Source organism: Talaromyces amestolkiae (genome assembly GCF_001896365.1).
Source record: "Talaromyces amestolkiae strain CIB chromosome Unknown scaffold10.1, whole genome shotgun sequence".
Classification (NCBI taxonomy): Eukaryota; Fungi; Ascomycota; class Eurotiomycetes; order Eurotiales; family Trichocomaceae; genus Talaromyces; species Talaromyces amestolkiae.
This window is the reverse complement of record NW_024468046.1, coordinates 878,291-904,788: the sequence shown is the minus strand read 5'-3', so window position 1 is coordinate 904,788 and position 26,498 is coordinate 878,291. Positions and strand designations below refer to the sequence as shown.

Sequence of the window (26,498 nt, the reverse complement as noted above, 5' to 3'; positions counted from 1 at the left end):
TGGATAGCTAGGTGACGAATGTTTGCATGAAAAAGTGAACATTTAGCACTGGACTAGTCCCAAAAAAATCGGCGGTGATGCTGTATTCGGCACAGAGTTTATAAGGCTTTTATTCTTTCAGCATAGCCTTCCGTTTGAGAATCAGAAATGGACTGTTTTACTTACACATGTGGCTAGTAGAGTATAAATGGTATATAATAAGGACATATCCCCACATATCTACACATGTAGTTAGTAGGTCAGGTGGCTCCTGAAACCCTACACCGAAAAACATGCGACCCAGTATACTGGTATCTAGAACCAAACAACATCTCTATCGTAACAGTTTATCAGTACATGACCTGTCAAAACGCGTCTATAGCCTATTCAATATCAAAATACAGGCCCACCCCATGGCATCAAGGGAATGGTCCTTATACCGAGCCACATTGCGTCTGCAGCCGGAGAGAATACAAATTACGGCGATGATACGAGCATGTTTCAATCTGGACGTGCATTAGGACCCAATGATCCAGGAGGCAATGCGTAATCCTTTCAAAGTGATCGTCGTCTACTTAGACTGGATGAGAGGATTTGTGGATGTAGTCGAGCTGAACGAGACATCCCTGGCTGGAGTAGGAGGGTTCTATCGTGGCATCAAAGCGTATGCTATCTCTCGAGAAGTTGTCTATATAATAAAGGTCTACATGTCCTTTAATTCAATCTGTACGGTGCCAAGTCTTCTTTTTACCCTGATAACTGCTAGCTACCTGAGATTCCATATCCTTTTCATCGATCTTTACCGTTCCTTTTGTTATTCATCAACATGCTTTTCTTCAAATTACTGTCCTCTATGTTTCTAGCTAGTCTGACCGCATCCACACCTTTTAATCCTGTTTCGTCTCTGCACAAGCGGTGCACAAATAGCGCTGATGATCGCTCATGCTGGGGAGATTATGATATCTCGACTAATTACTACGACGAAAGCCCAGATACAGGCGTCGTCCGCGAGTATTGGTGGGAAATCGTAAACACCACCGCAGCACCGGATGGCATTGAACGCATTATCCTGTCAGTGAATGGCTCCGTGCCTGGTCCAACCATCATTGCAGACTGGGGTGATACAGTTGGTAAGATGACCTAGGCAATACTCTATGACCATTTGCTAAAACAATTATAGTGGTACATGTTACCAACAAGCTAGAGAACAATGGCACGGGTATCCATTTTCATGGTATCCGTCAAAACTATACCAATCAAAACGACGGCGTACCCAGCATAACTCAATGCCCTATAGCCCCCGGCGAGTCCTACACATATACCTGGAAAGCTACACAGTATGGTTCCTCATGGTATCATTCACACTACTATGTGCAAGCATGGGACGGGGTAGCTGGCGGTATTCTGATCAATGGCCCAGCCACAGGTGACTTCGACGAGGACCTGGGCGTGCTCTTCCTCAGTGACTGGATGCACGAGACTGCCGACCAAGAAGTCATTTCCGCTGAGCTCAACGGTCCCCCCACCCTCAATGGTGGTCTTATCAATGGCACTAACCAGTACAACGACACAACCACGGGCACTGTTACTGGATCTCGTTTTGAGACGACATTTGTTGCTGACACCCGATACCGCATCCGTCTTGTAAGTGGAGCGGCCGACTCTCACTTCAGATTCAGTATCGACAACCATACACTCGAGGTCATTTCTGCCGATTTCGTACCCATTGTGCCTTATGCAACGGAGTACGTGGACATCAGTATGGGCCAGCGATACGATGTTATTGTTACAGCCAACGCTACAACCGACAACTACTGGATGCGAGCCACCATAGTGCAGGCCTGTAGCGAGAACGATAGCCCAGACAACGTTCTAGGAATTGTTCGATATGATAGTACATCGACCGTCGACCCTACGTCTACAGCATGGTCAGGTGCCCTAGCTGCGGATGCCACTTGCGCAGATGAGGACATGTCCAACCTAGTGCCGTACGTGGCCCTTGACGCGGCGGAGGATCCCACGAACACGACCGACTTTACTGTGGCTCTCTACCAGTCAGGTGGCATTGGCCTCTGGGATATGGGCGCTACATCCTTTGTCAATCAGTGGGACTACCCTTCGCTTATGCAAATCGACCAGGGAAACAATACATGGGGTACATCGCAGAACGTCTATGCATACCCGGAAGCCAACGAGTGGGCGTATATGGTAATTCAGACCAGCAACCAACAGCCACATCCCATGCACATGCATGGTCATGACTTCTTTGTCTTGGGTCAGGGCGATGGTACTTTTGACGCAACAACAGCTGACCTGTCATACACTAACCCGCCGCGGCGCGACGTCGTTATGCTCCCTGCTGATGGTTATGTTGTTATTGCATTCTACACTGACAATCCAGGTGTGAGTAAATTTTTTGGTCTTATACATAGCCTTCCCCTAGAGTGTTTTCAATGATCATGGCTAACTGGTCTTTTGTACAGGTGTGGCTGATGCATTGCCACATTGCCTGGCACACGACCGAAGGTTTGGCAATTCAAATTCTGGAACGCGGGTCTGAGATATCAGCTCTTCTCGATTCCTCCACGTTAAACTCAACGTGTACTTCATGGGATAGTTATGCGTCAGATGATGATATGGAGCAGACTGACTCGGGTATTTGATTTCATTCGTGGTGTTCATTGTATGTATTACACTAAGGTCTGATGTGCCAACGGCTCAAACGATATGAAAGATGTCTAGCTATGGGTAGCCCGTAAGATAAACATCTGTGATAAGACGCATTCAATTTTCTGTTTCCAGATTTATGAAAGAGAGGTTAGAAACACACACGCCGAAATGATCTGATTGCATATAGATGCCAAGTAGTTAATCAACAATATATGGAGGGGCCAGTTAATGATTGTCCTTATACTCGCAATTCTCAAATGAGCCAAAGCAGAAGTCAAAGGGAAAAAGGAAGGTCAAGGATTCTAATTTAGGTGGAATTTTGTAGGCAATTCGTAATCCGTCATTCTGGCGGGAGATGTTCTAACCAATGGACAATAGCCCTTGTTTACGTGACAAGGGCTGGGAAGATAAGATGAACGACAATAATAACCTATTCTTTCTTACTATTGTTAGGCTACAAGCCTATTTTTTACCGACAAAAACAGTCGTGGCGGTGTTGGCAGTGAGAGGTTCACGTGGTGACTGGACTCTCCAGATGTAGCTGAAATATATGCAAGGCGTCCTCTAGTGAAGAAGTAGCGCAGGAGGCGTAATGGCTCTATTAATGTCTAGAAGGTACTATATTAGGAGTGTAATCCATGGAAACGGTTGCAGCTCCGATGCGTAAGTATTAAAATGCAGGTTTATTTACGCTAACGGTCAAAACTAGACGAATATCTCAGGTAATTCGGATAGTTCTGATAGAGAAGCCAAGTCAACCTCAGTGAAACCTCGAGCGGGGAATCTTCAGTATTATACCTATACAAATAAAGGAATTGCTGGGGATACCTGTAATTGTTGTGGCCCAGTGCTTGCTGCCAGTGGCTCSTTTATGTTGGCTTTGTGCAGGGTCTCTTCCATGGGGAACGGCACCACGTCAATGCCAAATTGCGATTCTAACCTGTCAACATACCAGAGATCTTTGAATGTCCTTTCATTATCATACAGCGAGCATCAGCCTAGCCTGGACCAGGTCGTTACCCGGATGCCCTTCCGGGCGGACCGTCCTGAAGGTGTAACTGAAGCTGTTTCTTGTCAGTAGAACGCCCACTCATTCTAAATCAGTCGTTCTCTATTTGAGAGATTATTAAGCTAGTATATGATAAGTGCAACAGTCCAAGGACAAAGTCGAATATCTACAGGGATGTCAATTTGCCCCATTCATCGGAACGAACGAAGTGATTATGTTGCCTAATTAGAAAAGCAATTTCGGCACAACCTAGGTGCCCACTCAATGCACTGGCTGGCGATCGCAACCCTTGAATGTACCTGTCGGGTATGATCGCTTAAGTGACTGGTGGGCCTAATAGCCCCAAGTAGTGACAAAGGATTATAAAGCTCCATTTTGATGCTAACTATTCATTTAAGACAGATAGCAGGTAGGGCAGTCATACTACATTCAGCGAACCTCCTTTGAAGACATTCTCATTTGTGCTAAGTCTTGTCAATCTGGATTTCAAGCTACATAATCAATGTTCGAATAGAAGAACAAAAGAAAATCATGACTCGTAAGGATCGGATCAACTCGTCTCACATCCGCACAAGGTTTACATTCTCCCCTGGTGAACGGTAGGTAGGCACCTTCATGTCCAGTGCTGATCCAGAGTAACCAAGATCTTCAGCCGTCAGCATAGCAACCTTTTCTCCGATCATGAGAGCAGTCTATTGTTAAGTTCACGGGTTAGCTCAACCATCTCTCATTTAAAAAGCGCAATTAGACGACGATTTTATTGACTTACGCTGTAGGTGTTGCAACTGACGTTACTTGGACAAATAGATAGATCGGCTACCTTCAGTCCCTTGACACCATGAACATTGAGACGTTCATCAACGACTCCGCACTTGACCATTGAGTTTCCTTCCTTGGGTGCCATACAGCACGTGCCCAGGGAATTACATGTTGCCTCTACGTGTCGTTGAACTGCGTTTTCATTAGTTAATCAGCATCGGTCTCCCTCGAGAGAGATAATTACTCACCCCATTTTTCGATGTGCTTGATGTCTTCTTTACTATACTGAATATCAGGATGCATTCCGTGTTTATCTGAGTTCATATAGTTTTCTGCTGATGATTTGGTCGGTTCGAGAGGGCTCGACCATGAACCTATGGACAACGTTATACTCCCGTCTAAAAGCGACCATACCGAAGCGACAATTACTTACCAAGTTGGATACCGGCACTGAGGTGGTCAGGACCTGCATACGCTTTGATCGTTTCCAGGTCCATATCACAGGCTCGAGCCGGCGAATCGAACGCAAAATGAGGGTGCATACCCGTCACTTCACCGGCGTATGCAGCCATTCGTCGTGCAGTCTCACGAGATTTCATATAGCCCCAGACCATGGGCGCCATGTCCCTTTTGTCGTTCATGAATCCGGCATCAAAGTCCGGCATTTCGTAAGGGTTTGCAGACTTTACGTGTATCCAACCGCGAGAAAATGGGTATTCCTAAAATGAGGGTCAGTATTTTATGAAATTTAAATTTCATCCCAATGTTCGATAACGTGGCACTAACCAGGAAATGAAACATGGTAAAGAACTTTCCTGGTGGCATCATCATATGATCACCGAAACATCTGCAAATATTTAGCGAAAAGGTTGACACAAAGTCGAATCTGCATTCTTACCCAGCAATAACAGAGTATTGCATGACTGGTTTATCGGACTTATTCTTGAAGTAACTGTCCCATCCCCGTTGGAAATCAGGGGTAGGCCAGCTACGCATCATTTCTAATTCCTTTTCAGTTGGACGAACTTTCACCCCAGCATCGATACCATTTGAAGCCAGAGGACCGGTCCCCTTGATATTCCACTCTTCGAAAACCTTCTTCTGGGTCTGTGGATCACCACGCATGAAGTCATCAAACGACTCGGTATCGGGCTTCGCCCGATAGACAGAAAAGGTCAGATAATGGTCTTGGAAATTCAGACCAACGCCTGGCAGATCAACCATTGGCTTGATACCCGCTTGACGCAACTTTTCCGGGTCACCAACTCCAGACCGCTGCAGGATTAGCGGAGAGCTCAGGGCACCCCCGCAGATGATTATTTGTTTGCGGGCACGGTACATTTTACGTGGAGGCTTGTCGTCTCCCATCCATTTTGATGGTACAGTCACGACGCCTACTGCTCTGCCATTCTCAATGATGATCTTGTCGACCTTTGTGTTGCATTTCAGATGCAGATTACTGTGTTTTGCTCGAGTACTGTGCACATATGCATGCGCAGCGTCGCTTCGACGACCTGTTTAACGGCGTTTCGATTAGCCTTTAGAAAGCAGAAAAATGTGATTATACATACCAGTGTCTTCATTGATCCATTTGCGCCAATGCTCAGCACCATGTCTTGTTATCCATTAACATTGCTTATATCTCACAGGCGTGTATATGACTCACCCAGTTTTAAGATCCTGCATATCATCCATTACAGGAATACCCTGCGATTCAGCCGCGCGAAGGAAATCCTGCGCAATCGGATACGTATAGTTCCCAAAAGAGACTTTGATGGGACCCTCGAATCCGTGGACATCAGGATCGTTACATGCTTGCTGATATGTCTCACATTTTTTCATGAGTGGTAGAAGGTCTTTGGTAGTCCAGCCTTTGGCCTGGAAATCATCGTAGTCGGATGCTGCTGCTCTAGTGTACATCTATATAGTTGGATATTATTAGTTTGTGTCTTAAAGAGACTGATATAAGGTATGTCACCATAAAGTCAATAGAACTTCCGCCTCCAAGAATGTTTGCACAAGGGACAATCGCACGACGTCCATCCAGGCACTCCGAAGGCCGTGAATAGTAGAAAGAAGCAGTCTTGGAGTCAAGCTTCATGTTGCGAGGGTAGATACCCGGTCGATATACCCTAATTCCTTATTAGTATCTGCGAGCACAATGGAAGGGTGCAATCTACCATGGGTTATCTAGATTGTCCTCGCCTGCTTCAATGAGCATGACCTGAAGCTTGTGATCTAGGTTGGCCAGTCGACCAGCTGGCACGCAGCCAGTGCTACCTCCACCACAGATTATGACGTCTACTTCCTCTAGAGCAGCCATTATGAAGGTTTGAGTCAATAAATAATTTGTACTGTCAGGAAAAAGTCTGTTGTTGTAGAAATATTGTTCATCGGGGAGTTCAACGTTACTATATATGCCAATTCTCTCCACCCATTAAACATTGATCAGCGGGCATGATTTGCATACCTGAGCACGGTGGAAAGAAAATATCTCATACTGCGCAAAACAAGACTGCCACTCATTGAGTCCGAATATAGAAGTGGCCCATTGTGAGACATCATTATTGTGAGACATCATTAATGGACTATCATTATGCAGAATGCAGAGGACAGAAGTCATGAGTCCCAGCTTCAAGTGGCTGAGTAGCAGACTTCTGCACATGTGAAAACAAGCGGAGACACGTCAAGTATGTCATTCAATGTAATCTGTTGAGCATCCCAAGTAGACCAAAAACTACGCGCCTACTAGATGCTCCAGTATAGGAGGATGTCGCTGGCGAGGATAATCTATGCTGTGACATTGGATATGATGTCCGAGACAATTTGACGTAGCAATACTTTTATTCTTTGTTCGATGACTTCACTCTGGATGTACGCGAGCTATTCACTGCATGTGAAACCATACAAATAGATAGTGATTGGTAGAAATCACCTCTATCAAATTGGACAACTAGGGCTGAAATATAGCCTGTTCTATATCTTATACGTAGTATAAGAATATGCGGGAAGCCACCCCCAGATGATAGCCGTTTTATGCGGGGAAGCGAATTTAAAGCAAGAATCTAGACCACCGGTGGCATTGGATTTTCCCAATAGTCGTATGTACGATAAGTTTTCCAAGACTTTAGCAGGATGAGGATGTTGAAGGGTCCCATGCTGTTTTTTGGGGACTGCATGTGAGCATTGACTGATTTGCGGACTTGAGGGGAAATACCATGTAGGCATGGAGAAGTTTGGCCGATTGCCACGGGAGTAATCCGGTTGGTGAAATTTTTCTGACAAAGCTCGAAATAGAGCGTTATCGTATGATCTTTCTCTTCCAGCAAAAAAGTAATAAAATAAACATACGACAGCTGGGATTCACTTGTGGTCACCCACCAAATTACTGACCAGCCGGCGTGTGGCTTAAGTACGGCTGAGCGGACGGGAAGCCCTGTTTTCCACACCCTATGGTCGTATGTGTAAGGATAGGAGAATCATGGGTTTATAACGGAGACTAGGCATCAGAAGATGAAGGATTTGCCTGAAGATGAGACCAGACCCTGTAAACAGGGTATCAAACCCGTGCCGGACCGGTAATCTTGAAAGGAGATTAAAAGATACGAATATTTTCAATGTCAGATTTCATGATGCGCTTCAGGTATCTAGTAAATAGGTATCTGTGTGTTTTCTTAGCAATATCTTTGAATCGAGTGCAACAGAAAAGTCGTTATATTCTATATCATTCCACCATCAGGAGTCAAATTTTGGATAGCACTTCATCTTACCAAGGTATAATGCATAGCGAAGAAGTTCAATCCGGCGTTGTCTAAAGCGTAATTTTGACATCGTCATGATTGTCAGTTGAGATTTTCCAGGTATGTATATCTCATACCTAGGTATCCGAAGCTGTAGCCTACGGCCAAGAAACATAAAAGCTTTGGTGGTGAGAGAAAACTTAGAACCAGAACAAACGTTATTTGATACAACCAAAATCTCAAGACTAGTCGACTGTTCACAGCCATAACACAAGACGTCGCCGTTGACTTGAGGATGATACATTCATGGAAAAGCCGGGATCAGATTTCCTGGCTCAACGGCCTTGGTCTCGACGAGGTCGACCTTAACGACTTACGAGGTGTTCAAAACGCCTATGCTCTCCAATTGGATCAATACCCTATCTTTGGGTATCCGTGGCGTATCTGACTTCTATGGGATCATGATCGACTTTGGGACGATTCGAATTGGGTAATACGGAGGGTGTGTTTCTAGTTGATCCTGGGGTCAACCCATCACTGTACGATGAGGGCGGCAGTCAGGAGTTATCATTTACATGGCGTGGAGTTCAAGCACTTAAACCAAACATTTTCTACTGCAACGAGCTCATCACAAAGGGCAAGATTCGCATTCATCCTAAGTTGAGAAAGATTGATGGCTTTTTCGGATACATGGATGGAGACGGCAGTCCGGGAGCGAAAATAAGGGATAAATGCGCCTTTAATGCTAAGGCACTTTACGAGCCGCCGTTGGTTTCTTACACGCTGGAGGAAGTCGTGGAGCTATGGAACTACTACTCGCCAGTTTCTTTACGGAAGGAAAGAATCCGTCAGATTCTGCCTTCATTGAAAGTAACATCTGACCTCGGCAAGAAAGAATGGGCCGCTGTGGTCACCATCGATAGCCAAGTAGCAGATGATGGAGGTAACACGAATACTGCTGAAGGACAAGGGAATGATGAGGACTTATTAGTCACCATCGTTAATGAAGGGGAAAGTGATAAAGGCAGCATAATCTCCACTGACGAAAAAGGGGACGATGAGGCATCCTTAGTCTCTCACGAGTTTGCAGATACCTAGAAGACAGTGACCGAAGCGGTCTACAGCTCTAGTTTGAGTATCTAGGTTTGTTTTTAACTAGATAGAAGGCAAAGTAGCTTTTGGTAATTCACGAGAACTTACAGATGTCATTGGGGTACAAAACACCCCTTAGCTTAGATTTTAGGTAGAAAGATAATGATTTGAGATGGACTAGGAAGTAGTAGATCTAGGCGTGTTACACCCGTATACTCACTTCTACCGAGTCCTACAAGTGAACGCTTACTGTTGCACTTTGAGACCGGTTCGAATGTTGGAACAGTTGAAAAGTAGACATCAAATTGCATGAATATGAGTTCCTGTATGATTGATATGATCTGATACATGGAAGTTTACAACCATATGGCTCAGTATATGGATACGGTTGGCGGATGATGAACAACATGATTTGAAACTATTCCATCACGCCTGCACAGCAACTCTAGGAAAGCAAGTAAGGGCAGTTCTTTTCGCCCCCGGAATACTTACGCCAGTTTTGTGCTGAGAAGTCCGGAGAGCTTGAGGATGCGTAATGCGGTCTCCTTTTCAGATTGCAGTTAAGTCGACATCTAGTTCCACTGGGATGACACATAAGCATTGCCCTATCATATGCAAAATATTGCGTGGCGTATGGTCAGCTTGTTTTAACAATGCAGATACTAGCTATCAATGACGTAGACGAAAGTCATGACATCTTGAACTACGCACTTCTCTCCACATTACGCCTGAAACGCGTGACTGGACACCGTAGGAAATTTTGAATCAAAATCAAAATTATCTAGTATAATTGGCTCATATATAAAACATTCATCTATATATAGAAATTTATTCGGTAGGGTTAGTTGGCATATGCCTAGGATAGCCGACTCCAATCTCGACAACATGAGATCCTGCAGCAACCTCATGGATCGGCACCCCCCCTGCCTCTGGTAGCCGGCCATATGTTGCCTCCATTTCTTGTGGTGGTACTGGTGGCTCCCATTTTTGTTGAGGAATCGTTATCTCAGCAGCCTGATCTTGTCGCTTACGCCGTATCAGAAACCATGCCATGCCTGCAACAAGTGCAAGTGCAACTATACCGCCAACGACTCCGCCCGCAATGGCGCCGGAATTCACGGAGCTAGACTGTGCTACGTCGCTTGGTGTAGTGGAAGGAGTTATTGAAGATGTGACGGTCGCACCCCCGACATGTTTTTGCAACAAGGAGGCCAAAGTTGGGTCTGCGAACCCGGCAGCAGGAACAGTAGATATAGCACCACCGGTTGCACTGAGTAAAAGATGCTGTCAGTAGTCTATTTGCTGAATTGAGGATGTTAGACTACTCACTTTCCACCTATCTTGTTGTAGATAATTGACGGCACCTCATAGCTAGCGCTGGTATTTAACTCATTCTTCCATTCATACGTAGACAAATCCAAAACACGAACAGGCTCAAACGTATTGCTGCATGCGCCATTCGTAAGCGAATAGGCGCCAGCACGGATCTCACCACCAAGGACGATCATCTGCGCGCCACGATATGCCTGGCAAGCACCAGTAAGACTGTCACGTCCAACTGTCGAGTTTACCTGTTGCTCTTTATTTGTATTGCTCGACAGGCCTGTGGCATTGATCCAAGTGAACGAAGGAATACTAAGGATTTGAACATCCTCAAATGACCGCTGGTAAAGCAGGCTCCACCCACCGTAGGTCGTGATATGAAACGCGCTACCATCGGGGGACTCCGTGACCACGGCGCAAAAACCGGTTCTGTGTGATGGTGCATCGCCGGATGCTCTCTGTGCCCACCAGGTGTGAGAGGCAATGTCGTAGACATACACGGTGAGCCAATCCGAATCATACGGCCAGCCTGAGTCGGGACTTATGCCTGAGGTGACCTGTCAGAACACACAAACAATTAGAAACTCCCATGACAGGTTTTGGCTTATAGAGAAACCACATACATTTCCTCCTCCGAATGTGATGAGCATGCCTTCATCTCCCGCCGGTATATAAACCATGGCACCAGACTCCAAGTTCGGCACCTCAATTCCATGCGAACCATTGCCTAAAGTTTCGTTGGTCCACGAAAGATTATCCGGATCAGACGCGTTCAAGCGTATCATTCCTCCCATGTAATCCGTTCCGCCATATATAAACCCGAGACCCGAATCAGGTACACTGACATACTGAGACGAAGTTCGGTTACCAAAGTTGAAGTTTCCGCCAGTCACATTCACTTCTTTCCACTGGTTTGTTGTGGTGTTGTAGGCTGACAAAGTGTTTATAGGTTCTTTGAAGCCGCCACCAAAAACGTATATAGTATCATTGATATTCCAGAGTGCTCCAGTTGCATCGCCGTTGCTTATACGGACTGTGCTCTGGTATGCAATACTGATATCAGAATTGATAGTGTCGTTGTTTAAGAGGGCTTGAGGAATTGATCTTTCGACGGGGAATTGAGTCGTTAGATTTAGCGAAAACAGTGATGGATCTAAATTCGAATGTCAATTACTGCAAAACCAAGGGCAATGGGGACCTTTTTACCAGGTGCAATCTCTTGACTATCGAAAGAGACGCTGCTGTAGTTACCGCTCATAAAGAACAGTTGATTATCCACCAGGGAGGCTTCAAATCAGTCAGTATTTTCTCTAGACAGTCCCTATTTTGAAGGAATTTGAATACTTTTTGCCCCAAGCACATAACAAAGGTCACCTTGAGTGCATAGTACATGGCGCACCAGACCTGACAGTCCGATAAGTATGAATCTCCACGATCTCATCGCATAATATATACACTGAACACTTCTTAAGATTTTGAAGGAGGAGAAAGAAAGTATCACGTCGTGAAAATTGCTTTGACACATGGGAGCTTGAGCATTGTATATGCGTACCTGCATCCAGTTGGAGGCTTCTGTAGATATGGACATGTAAGGCCCTCCACCTGAAACACAGATCCTAGTCAAGGCACTATTACATTGTCCTATTGGATTCTGTCATGCAAAGTAGCGCCGTGCCATACCTTTTAGGGCTTGTCAAGAGTTTATTTAGTCGCCGAGATTACCTAGGTATGCATGTCAACAAGCAGTGCGAATTTCATTGGTCAAAATGGGCTGGGATTAGCGCCCACCTAATTTGTGCAATTTATCTCGTTTTGGGGGCGCTAACAGTGACAACAGAGTGTAATTTGAAGTAAGCATAGTTTATCAAATGTAAGTTAAGGAATCCATCTGATATGTCAGACAGCAAAAACCAGGTATTGAAATGGGATTGGTGTCAATCAGGAGCAAGAAGTTGTGTACAATTGTCAGTCTACAGATGACTCGGGTCTATTCAACGAAGATTCAAGTCTTGGCCAATCATACAATACAAAGTATGAAAAAAACAAGTGATTTGTTATAAATGGTTAACAGAGCCTTATTCTCCTGCACTGCAATCTCAGCTTCTACGAGCTGGCAACGGTTAGGGCAATCAACCCTAATATGGGACAGCCCTAAATGACTTTGAAGATTGTCTCCACGGCTTGATAACCAAGCCTTCTGGGAATCATGAACCCTTTATAATAAGTGAGCAAGCAAAAGATTCAGGTGTTAAGAACTATCCATGTTAAAATATTCAAATCATGGCTATCTCCGAGAACCATCTCTTTTCGGTGTATACTCCGAAGATATGGTTACTCATATCTCCATTGTCCTCGCGCGCAGAAAAGGGGCATACCACGAATCTGCCAAAATAGACCTTGTCTGTAGATTAAGGTGCAACATCTTTTGTGCTCAGCCTTAAGTTTCGACCACTTAAGCTCGGTATTGGAGATCACAGCGTACAACACAATGGGCTGTCATGCGTTTCTCCGCTCTGGTGCAACGCTTCGACAGACTCTATCTGGCAAAAGATTAGCCAGATAGTTGTAAGCCACCTAGCTTCAATACTATTTAGAAGGATGAACACCGCTAAGGCTGAGGTATCAGACATATAAGGAGCAATATTCATGCCCCATTGTATATCTCTTTCTCTAGATGTCTCGAACCCTTTTATCTTCTGGAATTCTTGACGGACGCAGACTGTTTCTCGCAATGCATCACCCTCGGGATCTTTGGCTCTTTACAACCATCATCGTAACCTTCTGTATACATTCCGCCATGTCCCAAACGCCATATGCCATGACCTGGTCAAGCGACACCTACGGACCGGACGGACCCTGGAACGCTATCACCGTTGAACTCGGCACTGAGAAACAATCTATTGCCCTCTATCCCGGCGGCAACTGGGAATCTACAATTTTGCTACCAACCATATGCACGAATTTATAACACTACGAGGTGGGATTACTGTTCCTCACGTAAGCCTAATCGGAATCTCGCAGGGCTATCAGACCTATCCTGGTGGCCGAATCCAATCCCTTGAAGTCGGCGTCCTCTCTCTCGGAGTCGATGCGCTAAATCAATCATTCAGCGTCAACGAAACCCATATCGTCGAAGCCAATTTCGTCACGGGCTGGTTATACAAGTCTGGAAATATTCCTTCATACTCGTATGGTATGCACATTGGTTCTGCAGCAAAAGAAATTTCAGGCTCGTTGATTCTTGGTGGATATGATGTCGCGCGTGTGATTGGGGATGTGTCGAGTCAGACGTACAATGGGACTAGGTTTCCCATACAGTTGTTGGATATCGGTATTGGCGTGGCGACTGGTGACTCACCGTGGAATTCGTCCAGTATCACCAACCTTCTCACAGCTGCAAACTCGTCCTTGCAGCAACAAGACGCAAGCACTCAGGTTCTTGTAACCGGTACAGACCCATATCTCTACCTCCCCCAGAGCACTTGCGATGCTATAGCCACCCATCTCCCCGTAAGCTACAACGCCAGCCTGGGGCTTTACTTGTGGAACACCAAGACCACGCAGTACACAAAGATTGTCAGATCGCCGAGCTACATATCCCTCACTTTCGCCGCCAATGCTTCATCTACCTCGGACGCGAAGATGAATGATACTATGACGATCAAAGTACCGTTTGTGTTATTAGATCTCAAACTTGAGTCCCCACTGGTCGATGAGTCGACGGCATATTTTCCGTGTATGGGTACTGCTAATGGAGGGCTGAACGTGCTGGGTCGAGCGTTCCTCCAAGCTGCCTTTGTTGGCGTGAATTGGGCCACGAAGGGACAGGAACAGGGGAATTGGTTTCTGGCTCAAGCGCCGGGACCGGGATACTTGCGAGGGGATTCCGAGTTGAACGTGGTTAGTATCTTTGATACGAAGGAGACAATTATCGGTTCGTTTGCGCAGAGCTAGGAAGAGACCTGGATGGGGCATTGGACTCCGTTGAATAATTCGGATGTGAACAATACGGATGATAATCCGTTTCCAGGGTCTGATGATTCAGGTGGAGGTATTTCATCGGACACGATAACTATTATCTGTGGTGCGGTAGGTGGGCTTGTTGGATTGGGTGTTCTTATTTTGCTCTTGTGTAAGAGGCATCGTTCTGAGCGGGGAAGGTATACTCAGCCAGGAGAGCATGATGGTCTTCAAAGACGGCAGCAGGAGGCATACAGTCAACGACAACAGCCACCACCGTACAGTGACCCAGTTATCCAAAACCACGCTGATAACGGCGGTTTCAGCCCGAGTGCCGTAGGTGAACGACAGCAAGCAGCACATTCGCCTCCCACTCAGACCAATACCCAAAAAACTGGTACGAGCGGGACGCAGAGACGAGAAAACTCAAGGATCACGGTAGTCGCGAGGAATGAGCGGAGATCACCACAGATTTCGAGTTCGAGCGAGGAACAGATTTTTGAGTTTCAGCTGAGGTCAGCCCGGATTATATCGTCTTCTTCTTCGTCGCCGTCGCCGTCGTCGTCATCATAGTCTAGTTAGTGGTAGCAGTACGTCCACAAATTGGATATCAAGGTATGCCGAACTTCGGTAAGCACCCTCTTGAAATAGCAGAGTATGAACTTTCTTTGAATGAAATAATGTCCATAATTTCATATATGACACAGTAAAGACATACACGACAATCCAAAACCGAACTTCGTGCAAAAAACAAAATTTAGAAACACAAATAGAATAAGACGAAAACGTAAATCACAAGCATCAATACTAATCCCAGCCGCTCATGACGGAAACATGTACCAGGAAATAATCCATATCCGAAACAGAAGCTGTAATACAGCCACACTTCAATACACGTTCTATGTGAGTAGAATCATAACCATCGTCAAACACCCTCCGAATCGATCATAACCCAAGGAAAATGGGGCTACAACATGGCGCAACCCTTTATGCGCCGTCCTGTCATCACAATTGGCACATTATCATGAGTCAATTCTTAAACCTGCTCAGCGCCCCAGCTGGGGTCCGCTTCCCGCATGTTTGTGGGGGGTTCGATGGAGGGCACGAATTCCAAGGCGATGTATCCGAGGCCAATGATGCCGACGATCGAACCGGCAATGATGCGGAGGACGTGGTCATGAAGCAGGAGGGATCCGATGAAGACGTAGACTTATAAATCTATTAGTACTTACACAAAAAGAGCGCATTTGAATGCTGGGTGTGAGAGACTTACAGCCACCACGTCCAAGGAACGAGAAGAGGAATGAAGCGTAACGGTAGACATAATCCGGGATTTGAGGAAGAAATTCGAGACCGCCCACAACTATAGAAGCGATTAGTATGCATTGACAGTTCATGTAGGCAGAGGAGAATCCGTACTGAGACCGAAAATGATGACATAGATTCCGACGACGAGCGAGCCAACTCCAAAGGGGAAGAATTGACTGATACCGCCCAATATCATAATCACGCCGACGGCGATGTTGACGAGACGGCTAAGCATAGCGAGTCAGTAGGGGCATTGTTCCAATTGACCAAGCCAAGTCGTTGAACGCGCGTTGGACGGCGGACGATACGTACAAAATGTTAGACAGATCCATGTTGACGGCGCGATTGAATGATGCGACTGCGAGACTGAAGAAGTCGAGCGAGCGATGTGTATTTTGGGTCTCGTTAGCTAGAGCGAAAGGTGTTAGAAGAGATCAGAGAACTGTTGGCGCAAGGCACGAGAGAAAAGAACGTCGCAGCCTAAGGTGTAGGTAGGTGCACGATGCGCGGAGGGAGAATTCGATTCGAACGAGTGGGATCACACGTACTGTTCCAAGCAACGAGACTTTTCGGACTGTATCTGTCGACAGAAGCTATATAAAGCTAGAGACAGTGGATAACGAGAAAACCTTGGTGGTGAGAGGTGACGATAGACGAGCGCATTGAAGATTCGCTTGAGCTGGAGCTTCAGGAGGCAGTCTTGGCGTTACGCAGCCGGCCACCTGGAATGGCCCATGATTGGTACAATAGACCCATCCAGACCCGCTCCTGGTGGATCAACGGCCAATCAGGAGCATGGACCAGCTGTTTACCTCAGCCTTTTCATCATCGGCCTCAGGCTTTCTTCAAGTACAACATAGTATGGAGAAGAGGAAGAAGAGAAGGTTAATATGCTTGTTTATTTCTGTATCTATTGGTATGCTATGTTCAGAGGGCTAACGTCGGCAATCTTCAAGACTTGCGGTGAATGGCACCGGCACCACCCTGTAAAAGCGTCAGCATGTCAATTCAATAGTGCGCTCATGGAGGGCCTACCTGGTGGCTGGGATAGATGAGAGTGTCGGCAATAACGACATTCTCTCTGCGTCCTGCTGTAAAGACAATAACTTCGGCAATATCTTCTGGGGTAAGAGGTTCGACACCACTGGACATAATGCTAGTCAGTAAGAAGCAGGGAAGGAGGAGGACGAGATCATACGCATAGACGGCGTCTGCCTTGGCTTTGTCGCCGTAGAAGCGGACAACGGAGAACTCCTACTCATAATAGCAGATTAGAATATTTTTCTTGAATATATGTCAGAAGGAGCGGTGTTTACCGTCTCAACTTGACCAGGGTCAATCTCAATCACTCGGATGCGAGTAGAAATGAGCTCTTTCCTCAATGAGTCGGTAAAACTTCTCACTGCAGCCTTGGTAGCACAGTAGATGCTTCCACCAGAATAAGGTTCACGGCCAGCAATACTTCCTATGTTGATGATGTCTCCCCGGCCACCTTGATCTCTCTTCTTGTAGACGGACAAGACCGCCTGGGTCATGTTGATCAAACCGGTAACGTTGGTAGCGATCATGACATTGATGTCTTCCGGGTCGATATTGGGTGCTTGTGCAACACCCTTGACGAGACCACTGCGTTGGTCAGACTCTGTAGTACGTCAAGGCTATTTCGTATGACTCACGCATTGTTGACCAAAACATCAATTTCTTGAAACTCGGCCGGCAACGAAGGGATGAAGTCCTTCACCTGCTGAGGATTGGACACATCCAAAGCGACAGGCAACACCTTAACGCCATCGCCAACTTCCTCCTTGATCTCCTTGGCCAATTGCTCGAGCTTGTCGACCCGTCGAGCTGTAACAACAATCTTGAGGTTCGCGGGCGAAGTGCGCGCAAACTCCTTAGCAGTCGAATATCCAATTCCAGACGAGGCACCGGTGATCACCACGGTCTTGCCTTCTAGGCGCTTGGCTACGGCGGAGGCCATTGTACGGTTGAAGTTGCGATTGCTGAACAGTTGAGAGTGCGCGATGCGGGGAGGTCGAAATACTCCGCCGGATTGACAAGGAGCTGTGGAAAAGAGTCTGGATGCGATACGAAAGTGGCGAGTTAAAGATCTACCGGTCGTATGGAGATAATTCATCCGGGGTACTTGATCGACTTGAAGTTGAAAAGACAGAAACGAGGAGTTGTTGTAATTTATGCGTGTCGTCCAGAGTGGTTATCGTGTTATGGTCGGTTATCGGGGTATGCCTGCGGGGCGGCTTTCTCTGCGAGTTCATTGCGCCATCGGAGAAACCCACCCACCAACTGACTGGAGCTCAAACTAAGCCGTGAATGCTTCTACTATGTACATTGGCCATGATCACTTAGGTAAAAGTGCAAGTGCTTTGGATGTGAGCGACACAAAAATGAGACCGATCGTCCCAAAAGGAGAAGAGTCCATCCAGATTCTCATCCGCAGAGGGGAAGCAGGGCGGTGGAATGTCTACATAAGAGGGCGTTGAGCAACATAGCTGAAGATAGGCCTGACCAATCTCTTTTCTAGAATCCAGATACGTTCGCATGATCGCAGTACGGCGTCCAATGGGATTGATGAGGTTGCAATATCGAGGTAAATAAGTGCTGCAGCAGAGATCGCCAATGCTGCTGGACTACTCCATATCATGTAGTCGGAGTCAAGTCAAGTCAGAGCCTCAGCAGGACGCAGTAAGTTATTTTACTACTACGTACAATAGTTATGTACGAGAGTAATTGCGCATACAAAGCATGTCTGTTCTGGTATGGTATGCGCGATACACGTAATCAAACGCAATCCGGGGAGAATGTGCCGACCTCTGTTGTATTGGTGTACCTTACCGTACGTAACCCTGCATCGCGCCTTCCTCAAGGTTTACTGTGTTGTCAACAGTCGCGTTCGAAGAGAAACAGCAATTGATCATCGTTGATTTGACCCTATATCGATTGGTCTCATCACAGAACTACTACCGTTCGAACCTACACTACCAGACCCTGTCCGGGGACGAGTTTGAAGCTCCTTCAGATTCGATCTTCACCTTAGCTCCCTTCCTTCCTGGTGGCTGGAGCAATCCAAGACACTTCGTCTCTCTCCACCGAGTCGAATTCAATAAGTCACTGCACACTTCGTACGTACTTGCATTGCAAACTGTTGTCAGCATTCAGGAACACCGAGCTGCCACGATTGTCCAATTCCGATCTCGTCTGCAGCCACAATGTGCGTATGACAGTGTGTCTTGAATGTTCATTGTTCGTTGGCCCGTTACATCTCAGACTGCCAGACTACACATCGTTTTTGTGACTGCTCAGCAAGAGTCAGCACATTGCTGTCCATGCCCCTTCTTATTCGCTGCAAGCTTCCTCGGTTGTCTCCAGAATTGCTAAAGATTCTAAGGGACCTAAAGCGCTGAACGGCCTCCTGAGTGGCTGTTGACCCGTGCTCCCCGTTTTTCTACTCGCTCTCCCTTCCACAAAATCCACGCTATCACATCGCGCCCCTCTCCCCTCTTCTTTAGCCTTGAGAACCGTCTGAAACAACATGCGAGTGATTCGCTAACGTCTCGATCGCTTTTCGCAGTGCTACGTAGGTCTTCTGCAGCAGAATACGAGCAATCGCTGTGATCGCCATCGCTGCTCCAGTTCTTATCCCTAGGTCCCTGCTCTCTGGACTCCCCCCCCTACGGCATTTCATCTACCTACATAGTAGTATGCTGAATCGCGGCCAGCCACATTCAATTAGCAAGTGGAACGAGCTAACGCCGCGGAGCTTTTTCTGTTTCGTTATCTAGGAAGTGCACAGACCAAATCGGTAAAGCGTGTTTTCCTGGTTCACTTTCCACCCCTTACCCGATTTTGTTTTGGTACGGTCGTACTGATTATTCCCCTGCCTCATACTACAATCCTACCTACCCAAACTCACTCTGTCACTTACGGTTTACACTTCAAACCACTGAACCTACTCCTTTGCCGCAGACTCGCTCGCAGMCCTGCCGCTCCCTTTGAGTCCTCCGATTCCGTATTCGTCTTATTTCAGTCACCGCATCCTGGAGATTGCTGGATTATCCTGTGCTCCTTTTTCGTATTTATTGCCCAAGGCTTATTTTTCACACAGCCTCAATGGCTTCGACTAACAAGGTATTTTCGCCCTCCAACCGCTGCCACTGAGACGTCGCTTCTTGTTGGCTCTTTGGATCAAAGAATCGCGCTGGTTCCAATCATCTCACCGATGGAAATCATCAGCAACACAAGGGCGGAAAGAGTGCAAACATCTTAGATGGGAGATTCGTCGATTCGAGAGTGCGTAATTTGCTGACATTTTCGCTCATAGTTCCTCCGAGAATATAAACTGGTGGTGGTCGGTGGCGGTGGTGTCGGAAAGTCATGCTTGACTATTCAATTAATCCAGAGCCACTTCGTCGACGAATACGACCCGACAATTGAAGGTAGGATCAGATACCAGCCGACTACTTATAAAAGCTCACGTTCGCGTGTTAGACTCGTACCGAAAGCAATGCGTTATCGACGATGAGGTCGCTTTGTTGGATGTGTTGGACACGGCGGGTCAGGAGGAATACTCAGCCATGCGAGAACAGTACATGCGCACAGGAGAAGGATTCTTGCTTGTCTATTCCATCMCCTCCCGCCAATCGTTCGAGGAAATCATGACATACCAACAACAAATCCTCCGCGTGAAAGACAAGGACTACTTTCCCATCATTGTTGTTGGCAACAAGTGCGACTTGGAGAAGGAGCGGGCTGTTACTCAACAAGGTATGACTGCATCCAGATTACGCTATTGGATTGCACCAGGCGACTAACATTTCAACTTGCAGAGGGTGAGGCTTTGGCACGTCAATTCGGTTGCAAATTCATCGAGACCTCTGCAAAATCCCGCATCAATGTCGAAAACGCCTTCTACGACCTTGTCCGAGAAATTCGCCGCTACAACAAAGAGATGTCATCGTACCCATCAGCGAGCGGTGCATTTTCTGGTGGCGCTCCTCATGGCAAGATGGACGTGTCCGAGCCAGGCGAGGATGCCGGATGCTGTGCGAAGTGTGTCATTATGTAAAGACACCGCGGAAAAGTCTCGAGCCGTTGAGGAATAAATACGGCAAGCCCTCAAGCTGGAGACAACCACTTATCTCAAATCATCCTTGACGGGCGACAGACCCGATTCTGAAGGCAGACACAATACCGATCTGTCATCGCTCACTCAACTAATCTAATCATATTCTACACCATCCACGACTTCTATCGATTCTACCGATTCCTCTCGATCGGACTCGCATCAAAAATCATTCTGGAACCCTACATCTAGCTTTTCCACCATTACGATTTCTGCTTTTATTCTGGGGCCATCTGGAGCTACAGGGACGAACGGCTCTGGCTAGTGATTTGCATTTCTCTCTGGGAGATCTTTCTGGTTGCGATTTTTCACCATTGGCTCGCTTTTTTGCAACACCCTACATTCTTCTCACAGGGTGAGCGCTCTTATAGGTATATCGCTTTGCACAATTTTGTCTTGTTTCTTTTCTACTGTCACTTAGTTTCTTTCTTCCTTTTCGATATCCCTCCTTCCCCATTTTTTACTTTTTTGAACTCGATGAATTTGTTTCAGTTATGGCTACATCACATTTGTTGTTTGTGACATGTCGACACACCATTCGACAAACTATATGTGGTGTTCTTCGCCATATACAACGGAAAGGCAGGAAAGAAGGGTGGATGTGATAGCATAAGATACCTCTTTTTTCTTTCCCCCTTAGACATGTTTTATCTGTTGGACCCTCGGGGACTTGTCATTGGCACGAATTCTCTCTTCGTTTTCCCTCACCCTGTTTCTTTTGTGTGCTTGCTCTTACTTGTTTGCGTATGGTGCCCTTGGTTGGATACATATATTGGGTATACTTTAGAATCTTTGAGCAATTTCGATTTCTTTGATCTATGGAATACTTATCGGTTAGTCGAATTAAAAGCAAAATCTAGTTGAACTGTACATGTACCTTGAACATTTTCAGGAACTGGTATACGTAGATGCTACAGGATATCTATCTCTATACACATGTCGACACCGATCGAGATTAAGCATCAGCTGGATCGTCTTCATCCTCCCTCTGAACACGTCGTCCCTCTACATTCTTCTCAACCTCCGGCACCAAAGAATCAATATACTCCTTATTAGCACCCACCAGCGTCACCGTGTTCCTCTTCTTCCCCCATCGCGGATAACTTCCCACCTTGACACCATGCGGCATGACTTTGAGTGCCAGATCGGTCAAGTACGCCGCAACCGAGCTTTCGGGGAGCGGTGTGCTAATCATCACTCTGTACGAACCGTTTCCCTCGGGGTCTGCCAACCGCGGCGTAACGACCGGCTTGAGCCCATCGAGTAACTTCTCAAAGAGCCTTGGTACACCAGGCAGGATATGCACATTCCCGTTCACAGTCGCAATCGGCACCCACGAATCATCCGCCACAAACACATTCTGCTTATCCTCATCGACGCTCTCGTCGTACGGCACTTCAACCATTCGTAACCTCGCCGTCAGCGCCGGCGACGGCTCGTCCCAACTGAATCCCGGCTGCAGTTGGTTGGGTCTCGAGAGTTTCTTCATGCGCTCAAAGGCTGGTTCGTACAGTTTTAGAGGCAGGTTGAATGCCTTTGCAATGGAGGCGTAGGTGATGTCGTCGTGCGTAGGGCCGATGCCGCCACTGGTAACGACAAAGTCATACTTGGAGCTCATGCGCCGGACGCCTTCGATGATCTCGTCCTCGTCGTCAGCGATTACTTCAATGCGTTTGAGCGCGATGCCGAGCGAGAAGCACCAGCGGGCGAAGTAGGCGGAGTTTGTGTCAACTGTCTGTTCAGTTTATTTGCGATGTCAGGAGGGTTTCGTCAAATGCTGTGATGATCAGAGGAGTTGTAGGCACCTTTCCTCCGAGGACTTCATCACCAATTATCAGGCATGCCGCCGTGTGTATCGTCTTGGATTTGTTCTTGTGGAACGTTGCGGATGATGTCATGCTAGTCAGAGGTTGCACGCGAGACGCGAGTGCAGCGGCGGATGTGTGGGCGTAGTTAGGGAATGGGCGAGACAGATGGCGGGCCAGTTGATTGAACCGCGAAAACATGAGATGTACTTGTGTAGATTGACAGGAGTCTGGAGTTGAGAAGGATTAAAAGCAGAGTCACCCTTCGGAGGGACTAGGGTGGATTCCTCAGGAACCAACTCAACTTTCGCATTGCGGGGCTGCCTACACATACTTTCTTCCTGCAACGAGCCAGTACACCAGGTCTCTCTGTGTATCGTTAGTACATTTTTAATATTTAATTAGCCATACGCTAGCGAAAGAGTTCATAATGGTAGGTTACAGCCCGTTACCGATACCAGAAGTATACTGACTGCTCAAGGCCGACAACCGTCTCTACACATTCTCGCCAGAGACAAGAGAGGAGCTGAGAAAGTTCCGTCTTGGAACTTCTCGAGCAAAGGACCCTCAAGCTAGAATATGTGCGTATCTTGATGTACGCCCCTGTCAATTATCTTGCTAAAGACACAGACATCATCGACGTCAAAACCAAAGAAATCCGCGCAGACAGCAACGACACATACTCAAAACTAGAAGATATCGCCGACGAACTCCCGGACTCCTCGCCACGATTCGTACTCTTGAGTTATCCTTATACATTGGTCTGTCTCTCCTCTCTATTTCTGTTCCCTCTACTAACAATTTCCAGGCATCTGGGCGTCTCTCCGTCCCTTACGTTCTTCTCTACTATCTCCCCGAGAACTGTAACCCTTCTTCTCGGATGATGTATGCTGGTGCCGTGGAACTGTTCCGAAACACTGCTGAGGTGCAGCGTGTCATCGAGGTGGAGAATGAAGGGGATGTGCTTGATATCGAGAAGAAATTGAGTAATGCTAATTGAGTCTTCTTTGGGAGTTCTTGTGGTTTGTTCTCGTTGATGGCATATTATTGGATAAGGGTTTTGGATTGTTAGGCTTCAGTAGATAGTAATATCATTCCATATACTTTCCTGTGTGGTACCGGGCACAATTCGTCTTTACTTGTTCTATGTGTATAGTATTCATCTGCAGCACGAGTATACCTTAACCTCACCCCTTGGAATGCTTTTTTGAGCTCAACTTCAGTGTAATTTAGTCGGAACCTCTTTTTCGGATACTGCTGCGGTGTCGTTGTCAAACGTTCCCGCGCCCTAAGTATCAATTCAACTGGCAGACCACAACTTAGAAACGCCCGTCAATGTAAGAATTATTGAAATATGTCTAGCACATGTGGTGTTTTGTGGTGCCCCTTATCTCATGTTCAGCCATGCCGACCCATCGAGTTATCTAGTGTTCTTAATTAATCTCACGAAGGAGAATCTACCTATCCATTAGAGTGCCAAAGTAGCAGGCAAAATAAAGCGTGTTTCAAAATCGACATTCTTGCAAGAACACAAACACTCGTGAATCGGACGACACTAGCGAGATCAACATCGAATATTCCCATCAATTGCGGACACATAGGAGTCAAAGCCAACGGATCAATCCCTCAGCAAAGGACATAAAGGTCATGGTGCCTATGGCTGCTAGATTTTATTCCAGGCTCCAGCTCAATGGTGATGTATAATTGATCGTTCCCGGATGAAGGTAATAGGAGGAAGCAGGTCGAAGAGAAAGGTGGTATATTGTTCGTAGATTTAGTGTGTGAATTGTAGCTGGCACTGCTACGAGACACGCGGAATGGATCTTTCCGCTGGTACCGAGTGTGAAGGGGAGTGAGTTCCGTTCAACTCGCATGTATTGCGGGAATCGTCACTCTTCCCCTAGGATCTTGAATATTTCCATACGGAATGATCTCGCGGAACGAAAGTTGAAGTCCGTGGTCTGTCGGAATCGTAATTATTCTTGCAGAACCTCCCCATTTCCTTCTCCCATTTCCAAAAGGCATTCCAGAAGTCATTTGATGATCCAGGGTTCCCCCTTACTTCCCCGCAATAGTCCATGATAGAGAGTCAATTCTAGTCCCACCAAATCTCACGCATCAAGTTATTGATACTTAACTTTGAATTCGGCACCTGGTGGCAAGACCATACATTGATCGATCATACTGAACAGAATGGAACTTCATAATAAAGCTGCCGTATACATCCAGCCGGGTACGGCGAAGATTTCTATCGAAGATCTCCCAGTGCCAGGTCCTGAGCAAGGGCAAATATTAGTGAAATTGTAAGACTATATAGCTCTTCGTTTCGGTAGTGCTGACAACCTTTTGAAGGACTCATTCGGGCGTGTGTCATTCAGATCTGGCAGTCTGTATGCAATCATGGTCGATTTTGCCATTTCCGACTCTCCAAGGTAGACGTGTCTCTCTCGTTTTAAAGTAGTGGGTTGCGTATTGACAGGGAGTCTTTGAAGGCCAGGTCGGTGGCCACGAAGGAGTTGGTGTAGTTGTAGCTCATGGGAGGGACGTCTCATCGCCTCCGATAGGAACTCGTGTCGGAATCAAATGGCTTGCTGATGTATGCGGTTCTTGTGGTAAGTTAAAGCTGACGGTCTTTAGTTCTCACTCGAAGATGCTGAGGACCATTTTTTAACCCAACGGAAATTCTCCTCCTCACTGAACGGTTACAATTAGATGCGTGCCTGGAAGGAGATGATAACACCTGCGCCTATCAAAAGATCTCTGGATACTACACTCCCGGTACATTTCAACAATACGTCGTGACCTCAGCTAAATACGCCACTCCAATCCCTGACGAGGTCCAGTCAGCTGAGGCTGCACCAATATTATGCGCAGGGCTTACTGTGTACTCTGCGCTTTTGAAGTCGAATACTTCGCCCGGGAACTGGATTGTGATCAGTGGTGCTGGAGGAGGACTCGGTCACCTAGCAGTACAGTATGCATCTCGCGTCATGGGACTTCGAGTAATCGCTATAGATCATGGTTCAAAGAAAGACCTAGCCGAAAGTTGCGGCGCTGAAATCTTCTTTGACTTCACCAAATATGCCGATGCAGAACTCGCAGCGGCTGTGAAGCAGGGCGCCAACAACGGACGTGGTGCTCATGCTGTTCTAGTAGTAAACGCAGCCAATAAGGCTTACGAATCGGCTTTACTTTTCCTCAAGCCTATGGGAACTTTGGTGTGCGTGGGAATGCCTGAAGGACAGCCTATTCCCATCCAGAGCGCATATCCTGCTAGAATTACAAATCAGCAGTTCCGAATTGTCGGTCAGTATGGCTCAATTCTACCGATTCCGAGCGAGTGGATTCACTGACTTGGTGTTCTCTTTTAGGTTCTGCAATTGGCAGTCGACGAGAGGCTATTGAGGCACTCAGATTTGTGGCTAGAGGGCTTGTGAAATGTCACTATACAGTGGAGAAAATGGAAAATTTAGAAAAAGTAGGTTTTCCCGCTCATCTAGGACATACCTGCACAACAAAATGTTGATTTTAACTTCCTTACAGATCTTCAATAGAATGGACGCTGGGGTGATCGAAGGGAGGGTAGTGATAGAATTGTCTTAATAAATACTTTCATGTCCCCATTTACCGGTACCTAAGTTAAATCTGAAGCACTCCCAATATTGTATATGATTTTTGATCAAGGTCTATTCAACTAGTTATTTCTATCTCGT

The 26,498-nt window shown here is 46.6% G+C and overlaps 9 protein-coding genes across 9 annotated transcripts; 4 read left to right on the top strand and 5 right to left on the bottom strand.

Annotated features, from left to right (window-relative positions):
• Nucleotides 1-805: 805 nt before the first annotated feature.
• BHQ10_005790 (uncharacterized protein) lies at nucleotides 806-2,642 on the top strand (the record flags this gene model as incomplete). Its single annotated transcript, XM_040878304.1, has 3 exons — nucleotides 806-1,109; nucleotides 1,160-2,382; nucleotides 2,463-2,642. The coding sequence occupies 3 exons, from the start codon at nucleotides 806-808 to the stop codon at nucleotides 2,640-2,642; spliced, it is 1,707 nt and encodes a 568-aa protein (XP_040734294.1).
• A 1,576-nt stretch (nucleotides 2,643-4,218) lies between these two features.
• On the bottom strand, nucleotides 4,219-6,740 carry BHQ10_005789 (uncharacterized protein; the record flags this gene model as incomplete). Its single annotated transcript, XM_040878302.1, has 10 exons — nucleotides 4,219-4,350; nucleotides 4,428-4,609; nucleotides 4,666-4,791; nucleotides 4,851-5,136; nucleotides 5,204-5,264; nucleotides 5,316-5,931; nucleotides 5,989-6,032; nucleotides 6,084-6,337; nucleotides 6,396-6,549; nucleotides 6,598-6,740. 10 exons carry the CDS (start codon nucleotides 6,738-6,740, stop codon nucleotides 4,219-4,221), a joined length of 1,998 nt encoding a protein of 665 aa, XP_040734293.1.
• A 3,337-nt stretch (nucleotides 6,741-10,077) lies between these two features.
• On the bottom strand, nucleotides 10,078-11,830 carry BHQ10_005788 (uncharacterized protein; the record flags this gene model as incomplete). Its single annotated transcript, XM_040878301.1, has 4 exons — nucleotides 10,078-10,519; nucleotides 10,579-11,129; nucleotides 11,196-11,725; nucleotides 11,779-11,830. The coding sequence occupies 4 exons, from the start codon at nucleotides 11,828-11,830 to the stop codon at nucleotides 10,078-10,080; spliced, it is 1,575 nt and encodes a 524-aa protein (XP_040734292.1).
• Nucleotides 11,831-13,524: 1,694 nt separating this feature from the next.
• On the top strand, nucleotides 13,525-14,526 carry BHQ10_005787 (uncharacterized protein; the record flags this gene model as incomplete). Its single annotated transcript, XM_040878300.1, has 1 exon — nucleotides 13,525-14,526. The coding sequence occupies one exon, from the start codon at nucleotides 13,525-13,527 to the stop codon at nucleotides 14,524-14,526; it is 1,002 nt and encodes a 333-aa protein (XP_040734291.1).
• A 1,042-nt stretch (nucleotides 14,527-15,568) lies between these two features.
• Nucleotides 15,569-16,172, bottom strand: BHQ10_005786 (uncharacterized protein; the record flags this gene model as incomplete). The annotated part of the gene is made up of 4 exons (XM_040878299.1): nucleotides 15,569-15,741; nucleotides 15,806-15,895; nucleotides 15,952-16,067; nucleotides 16,153-16,172. The coding sequence occupies 4 exons, from the start codon at nucleotides 16,170-16,172 to the stop codon at nucleotides 15,569-15,571; spliced, it is 399 nt and encodes a 132-aa protein (XP_040734290.1).
• A 619-nt stretch (nucleotides 16,173-16,791) lies between these two features.
• Nucleotides 16,792-17,821, bottom strand: BHQ10_005785 (uncharacterized protein; the record flags this gene model as incomplete). Its single annotated transcript, XM_040878298.1, has 4 exons — nucleotides 16,792-16,824; nucleotides 16,876-17,094; nucleotides 17,157-17,466; nucleotides 17,517-17,821. 4 exons carry the CDS (start codon nucleotides 17,819-17,821, stop codon nucleotides 16,792-16,794), a joined length of 867 nt encoding a protein of 288 aa, XP_040734289.1.
• A 2,147-nt stretch (nucleotides 17,822-19,968) lies between these two features.
• Nucleotides 19,969-20,923, top strand: BHQ10_005784 (uncharacterized protein; the record flags this gene model as incomplete). The annotated part of the gene is made up of 4 exons (XM_040878297.1): nucleotides 19,969-19,986; nucleotides 20,180-20,294; nucleotides 20,347-20,622; nucleotides 20,685-20,923. 4 exons carry the CDS (start codon nucleotides 19,969-19,971, stop codon nucleotides 20,921-20,923), a joined length of 648 nt encoding a protein of 215 aa, XP_040734288.1.
• Nucleotides 20,924-21,935: 1,012 nt separating this feature from the next.
• BHQ10_005783 (uncharacterized protein) lies at nucleotides 21,936-22,986 on the bottom strand (the record flags this gene model as incomplete). Its single annotated transcript, XM_040878296.1, has 2 exons — nucleotides 21,936-22,711; nucleotides 22,809-22,986. 2 exons carry the CDS (start codon nucleotides 22,984-22,986, stop codon nucleotides 21,936-21,938), a joined length of 954 nt encoding a protein of 317 aa, XP_040734287.1.
• A 229-nt stretch (nucleotides 22,987-23,215) lies between these two features.
• BHQ10_005782 (uncharacterized protein) lies at nucleotides 23,216-26,138 on the top strand (the record flags this gene model as incomplete). The annotated part of the gene is made up of 5 exons (XM_040878295.1): nucleotides 23,216-23,218; nucleotides 23,267-23,366; nucleotides 23,416-23,546; nucleotides 23,594-23,771; nucleotides 25,498-26,138. The coding sequence occupies 5 exons, from the start codon at nucleotides 23,216-23,218 to the stop codon at nucleotides 26,136-26,138; spliced, it is 1,053 nt and encodes a 350-aa protein (XP_040734286.1).
• Between the last annotated feature and the right edge of the window lie 360 nt (nucleotides 26,139-26,498).